Consider the following 13,452-nt stretch of genomic DNA (forward strand, 5'->3'; position numbering starts at 1 on the left):
TCTGTTTCTGGGTCGCGGGGCTTGATGATGAGCTGCCCTAGATGTTACCCTAGCAGTTGGTGACTCCTGATTTAGAGGCACCAGTTAACCTAGACATGCATGTCTTTGGATGGTTGGAGGAAACACATGCAGACAAGTGGAGAACATGCAAACTCCACACAGAAAGACCCAGGCTGGGAACTGAACCCGCGGCCTTCTTACTGTGGGGCGACAGTGCTAACCGCTAACCGCTAACCGCTGTGCCACACTCTGCAATACTGCGAAAATGGCCATGGTTAAAACTGAGGTTGGGACAGATACTGTCGTTTACTATGCATTTCAATCACCAATATTCTGGCCAGATAAAACAACTACTCACATAACACAATCACGTCATTGCACTATTAACTCTCTGCACCACTGCTTGTGCATTGTGAGACATTGTGTTAAAAGCTCAGCTGCTGGATTCCACACTGCGAAAGCTATTATCGTCCACTTTGACCTTCCACTTACTGGAACTCCATTGTCTCTTAATTTTGCTTTCTACATTTTCACTTTAATGCCACCTCAGGATTGAAGACCAGTATCCTGTAGTACATCTTACCTGATGGTTTGAACCCAGTCAGCTGAACTACCTGCTAAAATCAGAAGGGGCATATAATTAAAAATAAATAAATAAATAAAAAATCAAGATGTCATATTCAAGGGATGTGATAAAAGAAATTGTGCAGTGATATCACAGACACACTACTTACTTGGTTTCCTGATACTGGTTTCAAAGAGAAAGTCACAAAGCTCTCCTTTCTGAAACTCTCTGAAAGAGAGATATATATTTAAATTTACTGTTCGGATATAGTCAAAAACACCAGAGGCAAATACAGACCAGTGCCTCAAAACACAACAGTAACAACGTAGAGACGAAATGCAAACATGAATATTTAAAGAACATAATGAGTTCTCAGAATTAGCTGTTTAGTTCATTCTTTCTGCTGATTTCCTTAATTTAATCAGCCTTGTGTCTGCAGGACAGGTTGCTGCTGATGGCCACCCAGTTACGCTTTCTTCACCTCTTTCAAGAAGCAGTAACACTGCAGGAGATGGCAGCAGTGGTGGCCCATCATTGACCTTCAATCTTGAAAATGGAGGATAGCTTCATCAGAGGGCTGAAAGAACAGTGGCATCACCATCATGAAGCACTAAACACGTACGACAACAATTCCGATAAGACTCCTTAAAAAAACCCCTTCAGCAGCAGGTGTATTGGATCTTCATCGGCATGGAAACAAAAATAAACTCGAAACAGCAGTTTTCTGTGTGAAAGGGCTGCATTTTTTCATTCATTCCACCTCAACAAAAGTCTGTCTGATTTTGATCACTTTTTCTCCGTGTGACTCTGCAGACTTGAACTAAACATATTGATATAACTGAGGAGAATACTGATAACTTTAATGTTTGTGAATTAGGACTTTCCTCTTTTTTCGAAACAGATATTAAGAGTTTTCATTTTGCTTTAATCAATAGAAATTTGAAAGATTTTGGAAGATAATAAAAGCATGCAGCCTTGTAGTCATGGTAGAGTGTGAAGTGAATCACCACTGACTGCGTCCTTTTGTTCAGGAAAGGGAGAACAGGTAAAATGTTCAGGCACCCCAATGTAAAAGGGTTCACCGCCAGCTCTGACTGTGGGTCAAAAATGTATTTAATTGTACATTTTGAAATTACAACTACACTTCTGTACTGAACTATAACTAAAAATAAACTAAATGTAGGTGTAACCCACATAAAATTGTGTGGTTACTAAAGGGTTTACCCCCAGCAAGTTAGTGTTTTGACCCCACCAGCACACACAGGGGATGTCCTGTGTGATCAGGCAATGTGAGCGTGACCTGGGGCAGAGAGAGATGGAGATTAACAAACCTACAATCTGGAGCTAACAGAAAATCTCAATTAAGATGTTGTCTTTTGTTATTATGCTGACGAGTGTTTCTAGTGCTACTGGAGTTATTGTGGGGTTGTTTTTTTTTTTGTATAATTCTCTTATGTAAACGTTGGGTGCTTAATCATGCTATGAATGAGGATGTCATGAATTGGTATGGCCTGCTAATTGCCATTCTCTCTGGGTTTCAGTTTTGGATTTCCAGATAAGGAAATACACAATCTTACGCAGGTACACTAAATTATATGAACCAAGAACACAAGGGAACCCAAAGTTCCCTGATAGAAATACAACACGAAGAGGAGGGACCCTGAGATAAAGGACACTTTTGTTTGGATGATCATATTGCTTGTTCGTTTGTCCTGTAACAGTTTCCCTTGTCAAAACTGTAGTAAATCTGCCAACTGTTCACTCAACTCAATCTCTCTTTTTAAATTACTCCTCAGAACTTGGCGGTGAGTAGCGATTTCACAGTTTCTCAGATACTGCTACATAACAATTTTGTTATCGAGACCCCCTAGCGGTAATAGCATATATATATTTTAGAATGATACGATTTACACACACACACACTACCTATCATATGAAACCCAGAGTTCATTCATTCATCTTCTACTGCCAATCCCAGTTCACATTGGGTAAGGGTGGGGTACACCATAGACAGGTCACCAGTCCATCACAGGCAAACAGAGACAACCACCCACACCCTAACCCTAACCCCTGACCTTTGGACAATTTGGAGTCACCAATTAACCTAAACATAAAGTCTTTGGATGATAGTAAGAAAACGGAATACCTGGAGGAAACTCACACAGGCACAGGGAGAACATGCAAACTCCACACAGAAAGGATCCAGGCAGGGAACCAAACCCACAACATTCTTATTGTGGGGCAACAGCACTAACCACTACTCCGCTTTAAGAAAATGTGCAAACAGATCCCTCCGAAGTCCTATTTGGTAAAGTGTCTGCCAGTGCTTTACCTTAAGGCATTTAGTGAATGTATACATTTCTGATAATCACACATAATTGTAATAATTGCAATAATTGTAACAAAAAGGCCGGTCAGGGTTTTTGGGACAAGCAACTGCATTCTGGACATTCTGCAAGGGTTTCAATGGACATAGAGAGAATGACTGCCAAAGAGCAATGACATAATCAGGGCAAGAGATAACCAAGGGCTTTGTCAAGAAATAGGTGCAACGTGGTCCACTAGGTTTCTTTTAAACTTGCTTGCGGCAGGTGTTTACATGAATGACTATGAGTTCGGTCTTAAAGAGGTTTAGATAGATTTAGTTTTCTCCCACCATATAGATATGTGAGAGAGACAGACTGAGAGCTGTAGAGATACAGTAAGTTAAACTGGTGCCCAGTCAATTGCAGGGCTGACACGTAGAGACAAACAGCCATTTGCACTCATCTATGGGCTAGTCACCACTTAATCTGTCTGTTTCTTTAGGAGGATGCTCCCATCCATAATAATCATAATAACATGCAACAAAACAACTCAAATTTGCTTACCTGTAACACAGATAGAGTTAGTTCAGCAACATACTGGTTGGGACACATCCTTATTGCCAATACACAAATCTACACCCATGACCCCGAGATCCCCTTAATATGGAACTGATGCTATTAGATTAGCTGCCAGAGGGTATCTGTGTCTGCACTACTTTTTTCTGGCTTGTTTACTTAGTATGGTATCTTAGCTTTCTAACTAGCTAATTAGATAGCAAATGAATTAGCCTTGGGTTAGCCCTCAAGTGAGACAGAACGCCCAACTGTATTCAATTCAATTCAAAAGTCTTTATTTCGAACATGATGGCAGTATAAAATAAGAGACGTGCTTATTTATATTTATTTATATTAACATATTTAAACAAGAAATACAAAAAAAAACAAACTGTTGCTTTCAGCAGCAATCTTAACATTTTCGAAAAGGAGTAAAGGAGTAGGAAGAAGTAAAAAAAACGTATGAACTCCTACCCCTTGAACTCAATAGTAGAGACCCTCGTGATTATTTCTGCGGTTAAGATATCAAAAATGTTGGCGTACTTAGAAGTTATTTGTATTAATATTGAGAATTTTACCCTATAAACACATGTAATAGTGTACCTAAGTATAAATTAGCAGATATCTGAGTTATTATTATGCTGATCTATGCAACTGCATATAAACGATATTTACCTTGTGCACCAATATTCACCTATACACAAACATTATTTATAGTGTGCACCTGTATACACCCTTATACAAACATATACATTATTACAAGTATACAAGTATTCTTATTAATTGATATTTATATACAACAGTGCATACATATACATATATCTAATACACACTTGTGTATCCACATATCCACATACGTATATACACACACACAACCTCACAAGTCCAGTTCCCTCCACCAGACCCCACCCAGCACCCCCCAATGGCAGCACGAGAACAGAACCAGGAGTCCTCTGTCCCTATTGGCCAACACCACACCAACACCAGCAGCCAGACCCCCAGCAGCAACATCCGAGAGCCAGCCCAGGTACTCTATCGTCTATGGTTAACCCCTTTAGAACATATACAAATCAACCTACCATTTTTGATGACCAGTGATGTGGAGGTGGAGCTAGGAGGTCCGGAGGTGTCACTGGTCTCTGGGCTGGAGGGGGTTGGGGGACTGCGGCACCAGGAGGTCATTGGGACCCTTTGGGAAGGCAGGAAACTGGTTGGCTGGGAACAGTTCTGAAAATACATGATTACCCCATCAGAAGTACTGCAAAATGGTGATTTTATCATCAAGTATAGATAAGTGTATTACTGCTGCCCTAAAACACTGTTGAAGTAAGACAAACATATGAAGAAGGAATGTATTCTCTTCCATTAGTGCTGTGTTATTTTTCACTGACTCACCGTGAAAGATAAAGCCTTCCTCTTTTCTTTGATCCGCTTTATGGCATTCCTCACCTAAATGAGAGGCAACGTTTACGCCCACTGGCTTGGCAGCCTCACATACCACCCAAAGACACATTCTGATAGTCTGCCATCACGGCGACATTCAGCCACACTGACAATGGACTGAATGCCTTCTTACCTCACTGTTGTAAACAGCATACACTAAAAAGATGTATAGGCCCTGTGGACAGGAGAGGGACACATAAAAAAGCACATGAGAAAAATGTGAAGAAGTGGGAGAGAATTAACTCCATTCAAACAGCTTTTGTTGACAATATGGACATTCATAAAATCTAGTTGGCATTTAGTACTGCACTCTGTTGTCTGAGTCAGACAATGCCTTTCTCTTCATGACCATCAAATACAGAACTGCTAAATACCTCCCCGTGCTCTCCGTCTGTATGGGTTTCTACTCCCTTCTGGCACAAACATTTAGGTGTGGCATTCAGATCTCATCTGAACTGAATCCAGACCCATGACCACCTGGAGAGGCACCCGCTCAAACAGCTCATAAGGCTGAGATATGCTTGAAAAGATCAAGTTAATACGTGCCTTGCAGTCACATTAGGAAGTCCTAAGTGTTAGTTGGTTCCCCTAACTGCCCAACACTGAGAGGCATTGGGGAAAGCTTACTGTTCCAGGAAGGGGCAGGTACTGTGGAATCCGTTGGTTGTAATCTATGCACATGTTCATAGGCTGTACTTCAAAACATTTTTATGTCATTTCCTAACCACTTCATCTTGACCTGAATGGAAAACTTCAAGAGGTGAAGGAAAGATGCGAAGGAAAGTTCATAATGACTTAGGAAAAGACTACAGTGGTTTGGACCGTATTCACATGCAATAACAGATAGACATAGACATAGATACACATAGACAATGAATATTCACAAAAACTAATGCAAATGTATTTATATAGTGCCAAATCATAAGAGTCAAGGCACTTAAATATAGAGCAGGTCGGGACCCAACATATCCCAGCACCCCCCCATGAACCAGAATTTTTTAAAGTTGCAGTTGGGACAATGACTGACAACAGTGCAGTAGGTACCTGGATGAAAAAAACAACAACAAAAATCAAATCAGAATACTCAGATATTGACTTCAACCTCCTGAGCTGCTAAACAGCAGTCAAGGCTTGGGACATCTTAGGAAATACAAATTCACCTGATAAATGCTGTCTGTCACCTGATCCTGGGTAAGAGGATGAAGATGGATGGATGAAAATGCTGTTAGTAAAACCTTTATTTCCTCATCTCTTAGGCGGGTAGAGACATGAAATGATGACATGAAAGACATGAAGTGATAAGTTGAACTGAATTGATGTCCGCAACTGTTCTTGCAGGTACCATTGGTGTTTGTTTCATTTGTAGTCTGCAATAAAAGTCAAACTTTTAAGCTTGCAGGCAACGTTTATTTCATAAAGCTGCATCAGGCGCTGAAAAAATTTTGAAATCCCTCAGCTTTATTGCTGAAAAAAACAAAAAATTATGTTTACATTGTTTCTTACAATGTTTCTTCCGTGAAAGAGAGAAAGATACACAGATGACAGTGCACACAATGAGGACATGTTGCTGACTGAGAAGAAAAAGAGTTTTGTTGCTGCAGTTGTTTTGGAGCGTTTAGTTTACAGTTCAATCCCTCTGCTGTTTGGGAACAGACACCTGCAGCAACCATGTTTATGTCTAATGTGATATAGGCAGTGATGTGAGAGGAGGTGGAGCCTGAATTGATACAGTGTTCTGATTGTGTTTGGGTGATTATGCTCACAATCAGAGAAAAGTATAGTCACAGTCAGATACAGGGACTGTTACTGAAGGACACATTGCACATCCAACTGTAATTCCATCACAACAGTCTCACTGTTGTGCTGTTCACACAAGCTCTCTGGGCTAAACTTCCTGTGTGTTAACATGCGACCACAGTTGCTCTAGATCAATTGTTGTGTCGATCTCTGGGAAAACAACTTCTTTAAACCTTCATTGTACTTAAGACATACTTAAAATTTCAAGTAATCCATTCACTGAAATGTAATTAATTAATGGTCAATAAATTACCCTCTCTGTAGAAAGTAATTTTTTAAATGAAATATTGATAATTGTTTACAATTTCATAATTATGTGCATGTTAACAGCTACCAACAGAAATTATCAGGATCCAGTGTCTCAATGCAATATGTAAAACATCACTGATAACATTGAGTTAATGCTGGTGGGAAAAAAAATCTAAATGTTAATGCCCAAATGGCAAACTCAAGCTTTCAAAATGGCACTTCACAAACCAATGAAACACATCACAGATGGTTGCCACTTGGTTGCATCAGAGGGTTGAATGTGGGGGATGTCAACTAGAGGAATAGTGCTCAGCATCCATAGCCTCAAAGCATCACCCTAGTAAACAATCACCGCCTGTTACCAGTTATTACATAAATGTAGCAGAGAGAAACAGAGGTGGATGATTTGGTTACAGATAACATAAGTTACCAAAGCTATCACAGCACTAATAAGCAGCTGAGGGCTGCTTATTTACTTTCAGAACTCCGCTCTGTGTTTATAGACCACTGAAGCAGCTCGGTAAAAAAAATAAAACAGAAAATTTAAGAAGAAAACAGGCTGGCCCATCATGATCCGTCTACTGACATGAGGAAGAACTCCTACTGTAGTGTTATCTGGTCTTAGCCGGACACGGGCAGTAAATCTAAATTAACTAGCAGCTCTCTGAGGGTCACCCAGGGGCTAGCTTATTTTAATTAATTGAAGACTGCAGGGGAGCACGAGAGAGGTGGGCGGGCTAAGAAAAGACATACAATGAAAGATAGAGAAAGAGAAATGTAAAGACTTGGTGGAAGATATAAGAATAACAGAGCCAAAGCATCGAAAAGTGGACAGCAAAGGAAGAGTAAGAGAGAGTGAGGAAGTGAGTCCTTTGTGTTATCAGGGGAGGAAAGCCGGACGTTGATATGATATGACCCGCTTCTCAAAGAACCCACACACAAACACAAATGTGGATGAATAAATAGCCACAGTTATAATGTGAACGTTTCAGATTAGCAAATAAAGACGCATTCTGACGTGCTCCATATTATTTCCATCAGCATCTCCACAGTTTCAAAAAAAGTGCTGTTGCTGCTGCAGGTGAAACATTTTGTCAATAAAAATGTAATACTCTTTAATACAATTGCAGCTTTTATGAGTTGTTTTGTTTTGAGTTAGATTACTGGACTTGAAATGATCTATCTCACTGTGGTAGAATTATCATTCAGTGAAACAGGTCGACATCTGTTCAACACCATTTACTGAACAAAAATATAAATGCATAACTAATGTTTTTAGTCACAATTTTCATAAGTTGAAAATTGAAGTCTTCCACAAATATTTTTAAATCCCTGTCATTCTGCGTTTCTTGTATTGCTAAAATCACCCAACTATCAGAAAGATATGATAAGTTAAATTACCTAATCATGTGCATTGCACAGGTGAGCCTTGGGCTCACAATGAAAGCACTGAACTATTGATTTCTAATGACTTCACTACAAATCAACTTTTGCATTAGCTGGTGTGACTCGAGTGACACCAGAAAAAAAAAAAAAAAAAAAAATTCAAAAAAGATATATTTTGCATATCAAACCCCCCCCCCCAAAAAAAAAAGTCTCTGCCGATACATATCTAGCAGTGCGCTAATGAAGTTTGTCCAAACGGAGTTACCATAAGTCGCTGTCCAAGGTGGTGCAGTACAGAGCAAAGCCGAGCGTTAGCATGCCAGACTGCCCCCTTGGAGGGGGCACAAAGTCCTGGATAAGTTACGATAAACGATTCAGAACTGACACATGCTCTTTTATTTTGCATTTATCAATTATTATCAATACATTTTTAGAATAATCGATGCACAAAATAGTTGCATGTGAGTGTTGATATGTGGATACTGCGGAATTGATACCTCCATCACTGGTGGCCAGCTGGCTAAAAGATGAATAAGAGGGCCACATCAATTTGGATATTTGTTTGTTTCCAAAAAAAGAAAAAAGAGAGTGTTTTCTAAATATGATATGATTGATATGTTTTTGTTTTTTTTTTAATTTATACAATCTGGACACCACAACTGCTCTTTATTTTATAAACACGTTAAGTATTTATATATTGCCTTCTTTCATTCGTTTTTTTTGCCCCCTCAAAATGAAACACCATTAATAATGAATGAATATTAATTGTGATTAATCTAAATTAATCCAAATCGGCCATGAGATTAATCTGATTAAAAATATTTATCATTTGACAGTCGTAGTAATTATGCCATAATTGTCAAATGGATGGATTATATGGGCAAGGGCTGTAGAAAGCATTTGGGAACACAGACATGTATAAAAACAAATGTAATTGAAGTAAATTGACAGTTAATGCTTGGTTAACAACTGTATTTTAACACACAGGAGACAGAAGCAGTTAATGTGCAGTAGGTTCAACCAAGGAGTTAAAGTTTTCATTATCTCTTGAAATTTTCAGTGTCACGTACTGTTTTGTCTAGTTATTCAACTGTTGACAGGACTGTTTATTAGGTCAGATTGCTAATATCGACAGAACAAGCTCCATAGATTTTTTAAAATCAATTAGCCTTATATGTTGTTCTTCATCTGTATATAGTTTGATTACAAAGTCTGTCTTCTTATTGTATTGAGTTAAATAAAGTTGAATAAGTTATCAGTTAGGTTAAGCATTGAGTTCTCTGGCTTCTGGTTCTTGGTTCTTAAAAACAGCATCAAAGTTACTCTTGTGTGTAATGTCTTCTCTGGCCTACTCTCTTCCATCTCCTTTGCTAACCTACAGGACCTCAAATACAGTGGTATACTGTTAAACTATGGTGGATGAATGGTGATGTGAATTTAGCAAGGCAGAATGCTCTGGTAGTCACCCAGAATTCATAGAGCCATATAGTAGTTATATTTGTAACTATTCTATGGTACAATAAGTTATTCTATTTCATCCTTCCTGACAGCCACAGGCAGAGCTTTAAGCATTGGATGACATATAACAAAAGAGTCATGAAGACGCCGGATTGTAACTGTGTACTCCTTATTGTGTGGATGGAGTCAGGAAGAGGACAACACCCAGAGGATGAGGGATGTTCACTCTGGGCCCAGTCGGCTGCCCCATAGTCAGGGCTGATGACATCCATGATCCAATGGGGCAACCTCTGCCTGGAGAGAGCACCCCATCTTCTAAGACATCTATAACAGCCAACTGGACCGAGGTGTCCCAGCCACACTGTCAATGTAGGCTGTCAAAACACACATCAGTCCTGATCAAGCATCCCCTTCCCCAACCGGGCAGTCAAATCTAACTGACTCAGTGGGTTGGTTAAGGTGCAACCGAGACACAACCTTGGGTGGGAATGCCACAGGGTTACCACTGAGCCCCCTGGACTCCACCTGAGACATGAATCACTCACTGACAGAGCATGTACTGTAGCCTCCAAACATGCTTTGCCAATGGGATTGTAAAGGAGAAAACCTTTGCCGCCTGCCCCTTCAGCTCTGCCTCTGCCAGGAGCTTAAAACTCTTTCCATCACGAGTGCACCTGACACTAGGTGTAGTTCCAAAGCTGAGGACCTTAGTGCATGGGGGGGGGACATATTTTCAGCCTCCCTCTTTTAAGAAGAGGGACACAAGTCAGTGACAAACCAATTTGTCATTAGTTTGTTATTTCCTCTCATCATAAAAATGATGAGAGGAAATAACAAGAAATGCCGCACATGAGCCAACATTCCAGGTCGGCAAGAGCATGCAGTACCTCTGCTATGCTCAGTGTGTGAAAAAGCAAGACCTTCAGGTGCCTGTTGAGACCTTGATGGTCTAAAATGGTGTGAAATGGTGTGATTCACACATCCCATCAGCTGTGCCAGGGGATCTACTGGCTGGATTGGGCCCTTGGCCAGGAGGCCATTAGGAGGCATTAGAGGGTGTCTTCCTCCACCTCCACCTTAGGGGAAGTGTGTGAATTTGCCCTCTTGGAGGCAAGACCAGAGTGCTTCACCCTCTACCTCTTCATTGTTACAGGACTTCAGACTGGTAGCACGCCACGTATGAGCTGGGTCCAGGCTGAGACAGGACAGGGATCGTTCGTGGCCATCCTTAGACAATTCATTCCATGCAAGTATACAAGTTTAGCGTAGTGAGTACAACAGCAAAGAGAAATAACAGGCTGGGGTGGGAGCGGACATGCCGCCTCACCAACAATACACTGTAGACAAGCATATGCTGGGAGCAGACGCACAACCTTCACCAACCAACAGAAAGCAGCAACAGCAAAAAATATAATATTGATATGTACCAATGCTTTGGCAGTGGGAACGTACACACTACCTTCACTGGCAAAAATGAGCCACAGCAGAAGTGGAAACACTACCTTCAACAACAAAGATTTATGAATGACACTATCTTTAGTGGGGGCATACACAGGTCATCACCAACAGGCTATTCACCAGAAAAAAAAAAAGTACCAATCTGCTGCCATATTTGAAAACAACCACTTTTTACCTGAAAGTGGCCATGAGGGTACCAGTGACAACGTTATACAATACCAATGCCTGAGTCAGCTACTAGTAGCTCTCAAGATAGGCTAATCAAAGGAGGAGATTAAAAGACAGATCACAGATCACAGGCCACTTTGACACCTCATGAGCGCTAGAAGTGAACTGCAGTGCAGCTACCTTGTGGTTAATTGTAATCCCACAGTTACTCTGAGGGTGCAGATGTGCTCCTTCTGAAACACATGAGCTGCCCATCACATTTATTTCACCAATTAAGGCAAAGCCTTATGGGCAAAATACATAGGAAATTAAAGGGCCACCTTCCAATTTAACTCAAGCCAAATCAGGGTGAGTTGCATGCACACTTCATCTATTGGAATGCATGACCAAGCCCTATTTACTCAGGGTCTTTGCTGGAATAGACCTTTACTCAGACAAAGAAGTTAAATTTGAATTTACAAACAGAGCCCATATTTGTCAACCTACACTATCTCTGTTCATGCAGTTCATGGGAAGCTCTAACCGTACAAACTGTGCATAAACTGTAAACAGATGTTCCCTACCATCAACATTGTTAATCTCAATTATTTCACTTATATAATTAAGTATACTTTGAGTTAGTCAGAATGCTTCATTACACTGGAAAAGTCACATATCATTTGAAGGTAGATGTCTTTCTTTGGTTATAAAGCAGGTCTAGGTCCTATGCCCTAAAACGAGCCATCAACGCTTGTAACTGTAACAAGAAAGTCCTGCCCAGCCCATCAGGACCCATCGTCAAAGTGTCTGAGAAGGGAGAGTGCCTCTTCTGATTGGCTAGCTGAGCTGTTGTTACTGACCTTTGAGACCCCACAATAGCACCCAACGAACATGAAATGTAAATGAAGTGTAAAATTTAATTAAAATAAATTAATATTTGACTATGAATTAGTTGCCATTAATTACTCCTATGCTAAATTTAAATTATAATGCAGTATCTTTATTCTGTTTTGGTCACATGGGGGCAGCAGAAACAAGGTAAACCCAAACACTGATAAGTCACTTGTTCAAATTGTTGTGGTGAGCATATTGGCAAAATGCTTATTTACACATCCAGCTGTTACAGAGCAACACTGTGCCAAAAACGCAATGTACGCAGTTTCTTTCCACTGAAAATGGGTGCAGATGAATGAATCTGAGGCCCACACAGCTAAACAATGAGTTAAAATTCTGCAAAGCTGAGAGGAGCTGCTGCATTCCCCAGATGATTCTCTGCTGGTTAATCACCATGAGTTATACCTTGGTCAATGGCACTTTGTTTTGTCACACACCGGGTAAGTCAGTACTTTTAATTCACCAGCAAATTGCAGGTTCTGGTGTCTGGATGGGAAGAAGCAACACATTTACATACAATATGTGTTTTAACTGATCTTGTCAGAGATATATATTTGACAACTTAACATTTGTCCTGCGTCTTTCTACACCTGTAGCTGTTTTCCCTGCTACTTAGTCTTCACTCAAACAGGAGCAACATACAAATATTTAATGTTGCAATTATTTGCACTAGACAGCATTTCATAATATACAAAATAAAACATCCTGGTAACAAGTAACACAAACCAAATTTATGTATCACATGTGGTAGCAGCCTTACACGTGCCCTGGGTTATTGTTAACTAGTGTGATTAACACTCCTCCCACTGCTTGAAAAATGGATAAAATTTTTCCGGGCACTATATATTACAATATAACCTGTAAGAATAAGTCAACAACCATGGCGCTTATAAGATTTGAAAGTGAAAATAAGGTTGATAATTTACCTGGAAGGCGTTCAGAACAATGAAGACATAGGCGAGTACAACAGACAGATGGACCAGGAGCCCACACAGCCAGGTCAGACCCAGCACTGGCAGCAGGATGAGAACTGGACGGGTCACAGCCCTGCATACACGCAGGCAAAATGTACATATATGTATGAGAAATGTGCACACAGCCAGCGTTTGTATTGAAGATGCTTTCAAAATCCCAGCTGCATGAGCAAGACATCAAGCAAATAAAAATTCACACAGTTTTTGCACTGTTTAATTT

The 13,452-nt window shown here is 40.2% G+C and overlaps 1 protein-coding gene across 1 annotated transcript in view; it reads right to left on the reverse strand.

The window, feature by feature from the left end:
* Positions 1 to 530: 530 nt before the first annotated feature.
* Positions 531 to 13,452, reverse strand: part of adgrd2 (adhesion G protein-coupled receptor D2) — a 37,977-nt gene continuing 25,055 nt past the window's right edge. The window contains exons 19-24 of the mRNA XM_029509826.1: positions 13,185 to 13,305; positions 5,003 to 5,044; positions 4,822 to 4,875; positions 4,506 to 4,653; positions 735 to 793; positions 531 to 614 (exon numbers count right to left, since the gene is read on the reverse strand). Coding sequence (XP_029365686.1) covers positions 531 to 614; positions 735 to 793; positions 4,506 to 4,653; positions 4,822 to 4,875; positions 5,003 to 5,044; positions 13,185 to 13,305 — 508 coding nt within the window. The remainder of the gene's footprint in view (positions 615 to 734; positions 794 to 4,505; positions 4,654 to 4,821; positions 4,876 to 5,002; positions 5,045 to 13,184; positions 13,306 to 13,452) is intronic.

Source organism: Echeneis naucrates, chromosome 9 (genome assembly GCF_900963305.1).
Source record: "Echeneis naucrates chromosome 9, fEcheNa1.1, whole genome shotgun sequence".
NCBI classification, from domain to species: domain Eukaryota; kingdom Metazoa; phylum Chordata; class Actinopteri; order Carangiformes; family Echeneidae; genus Echeneis; species Echeneis naucrates.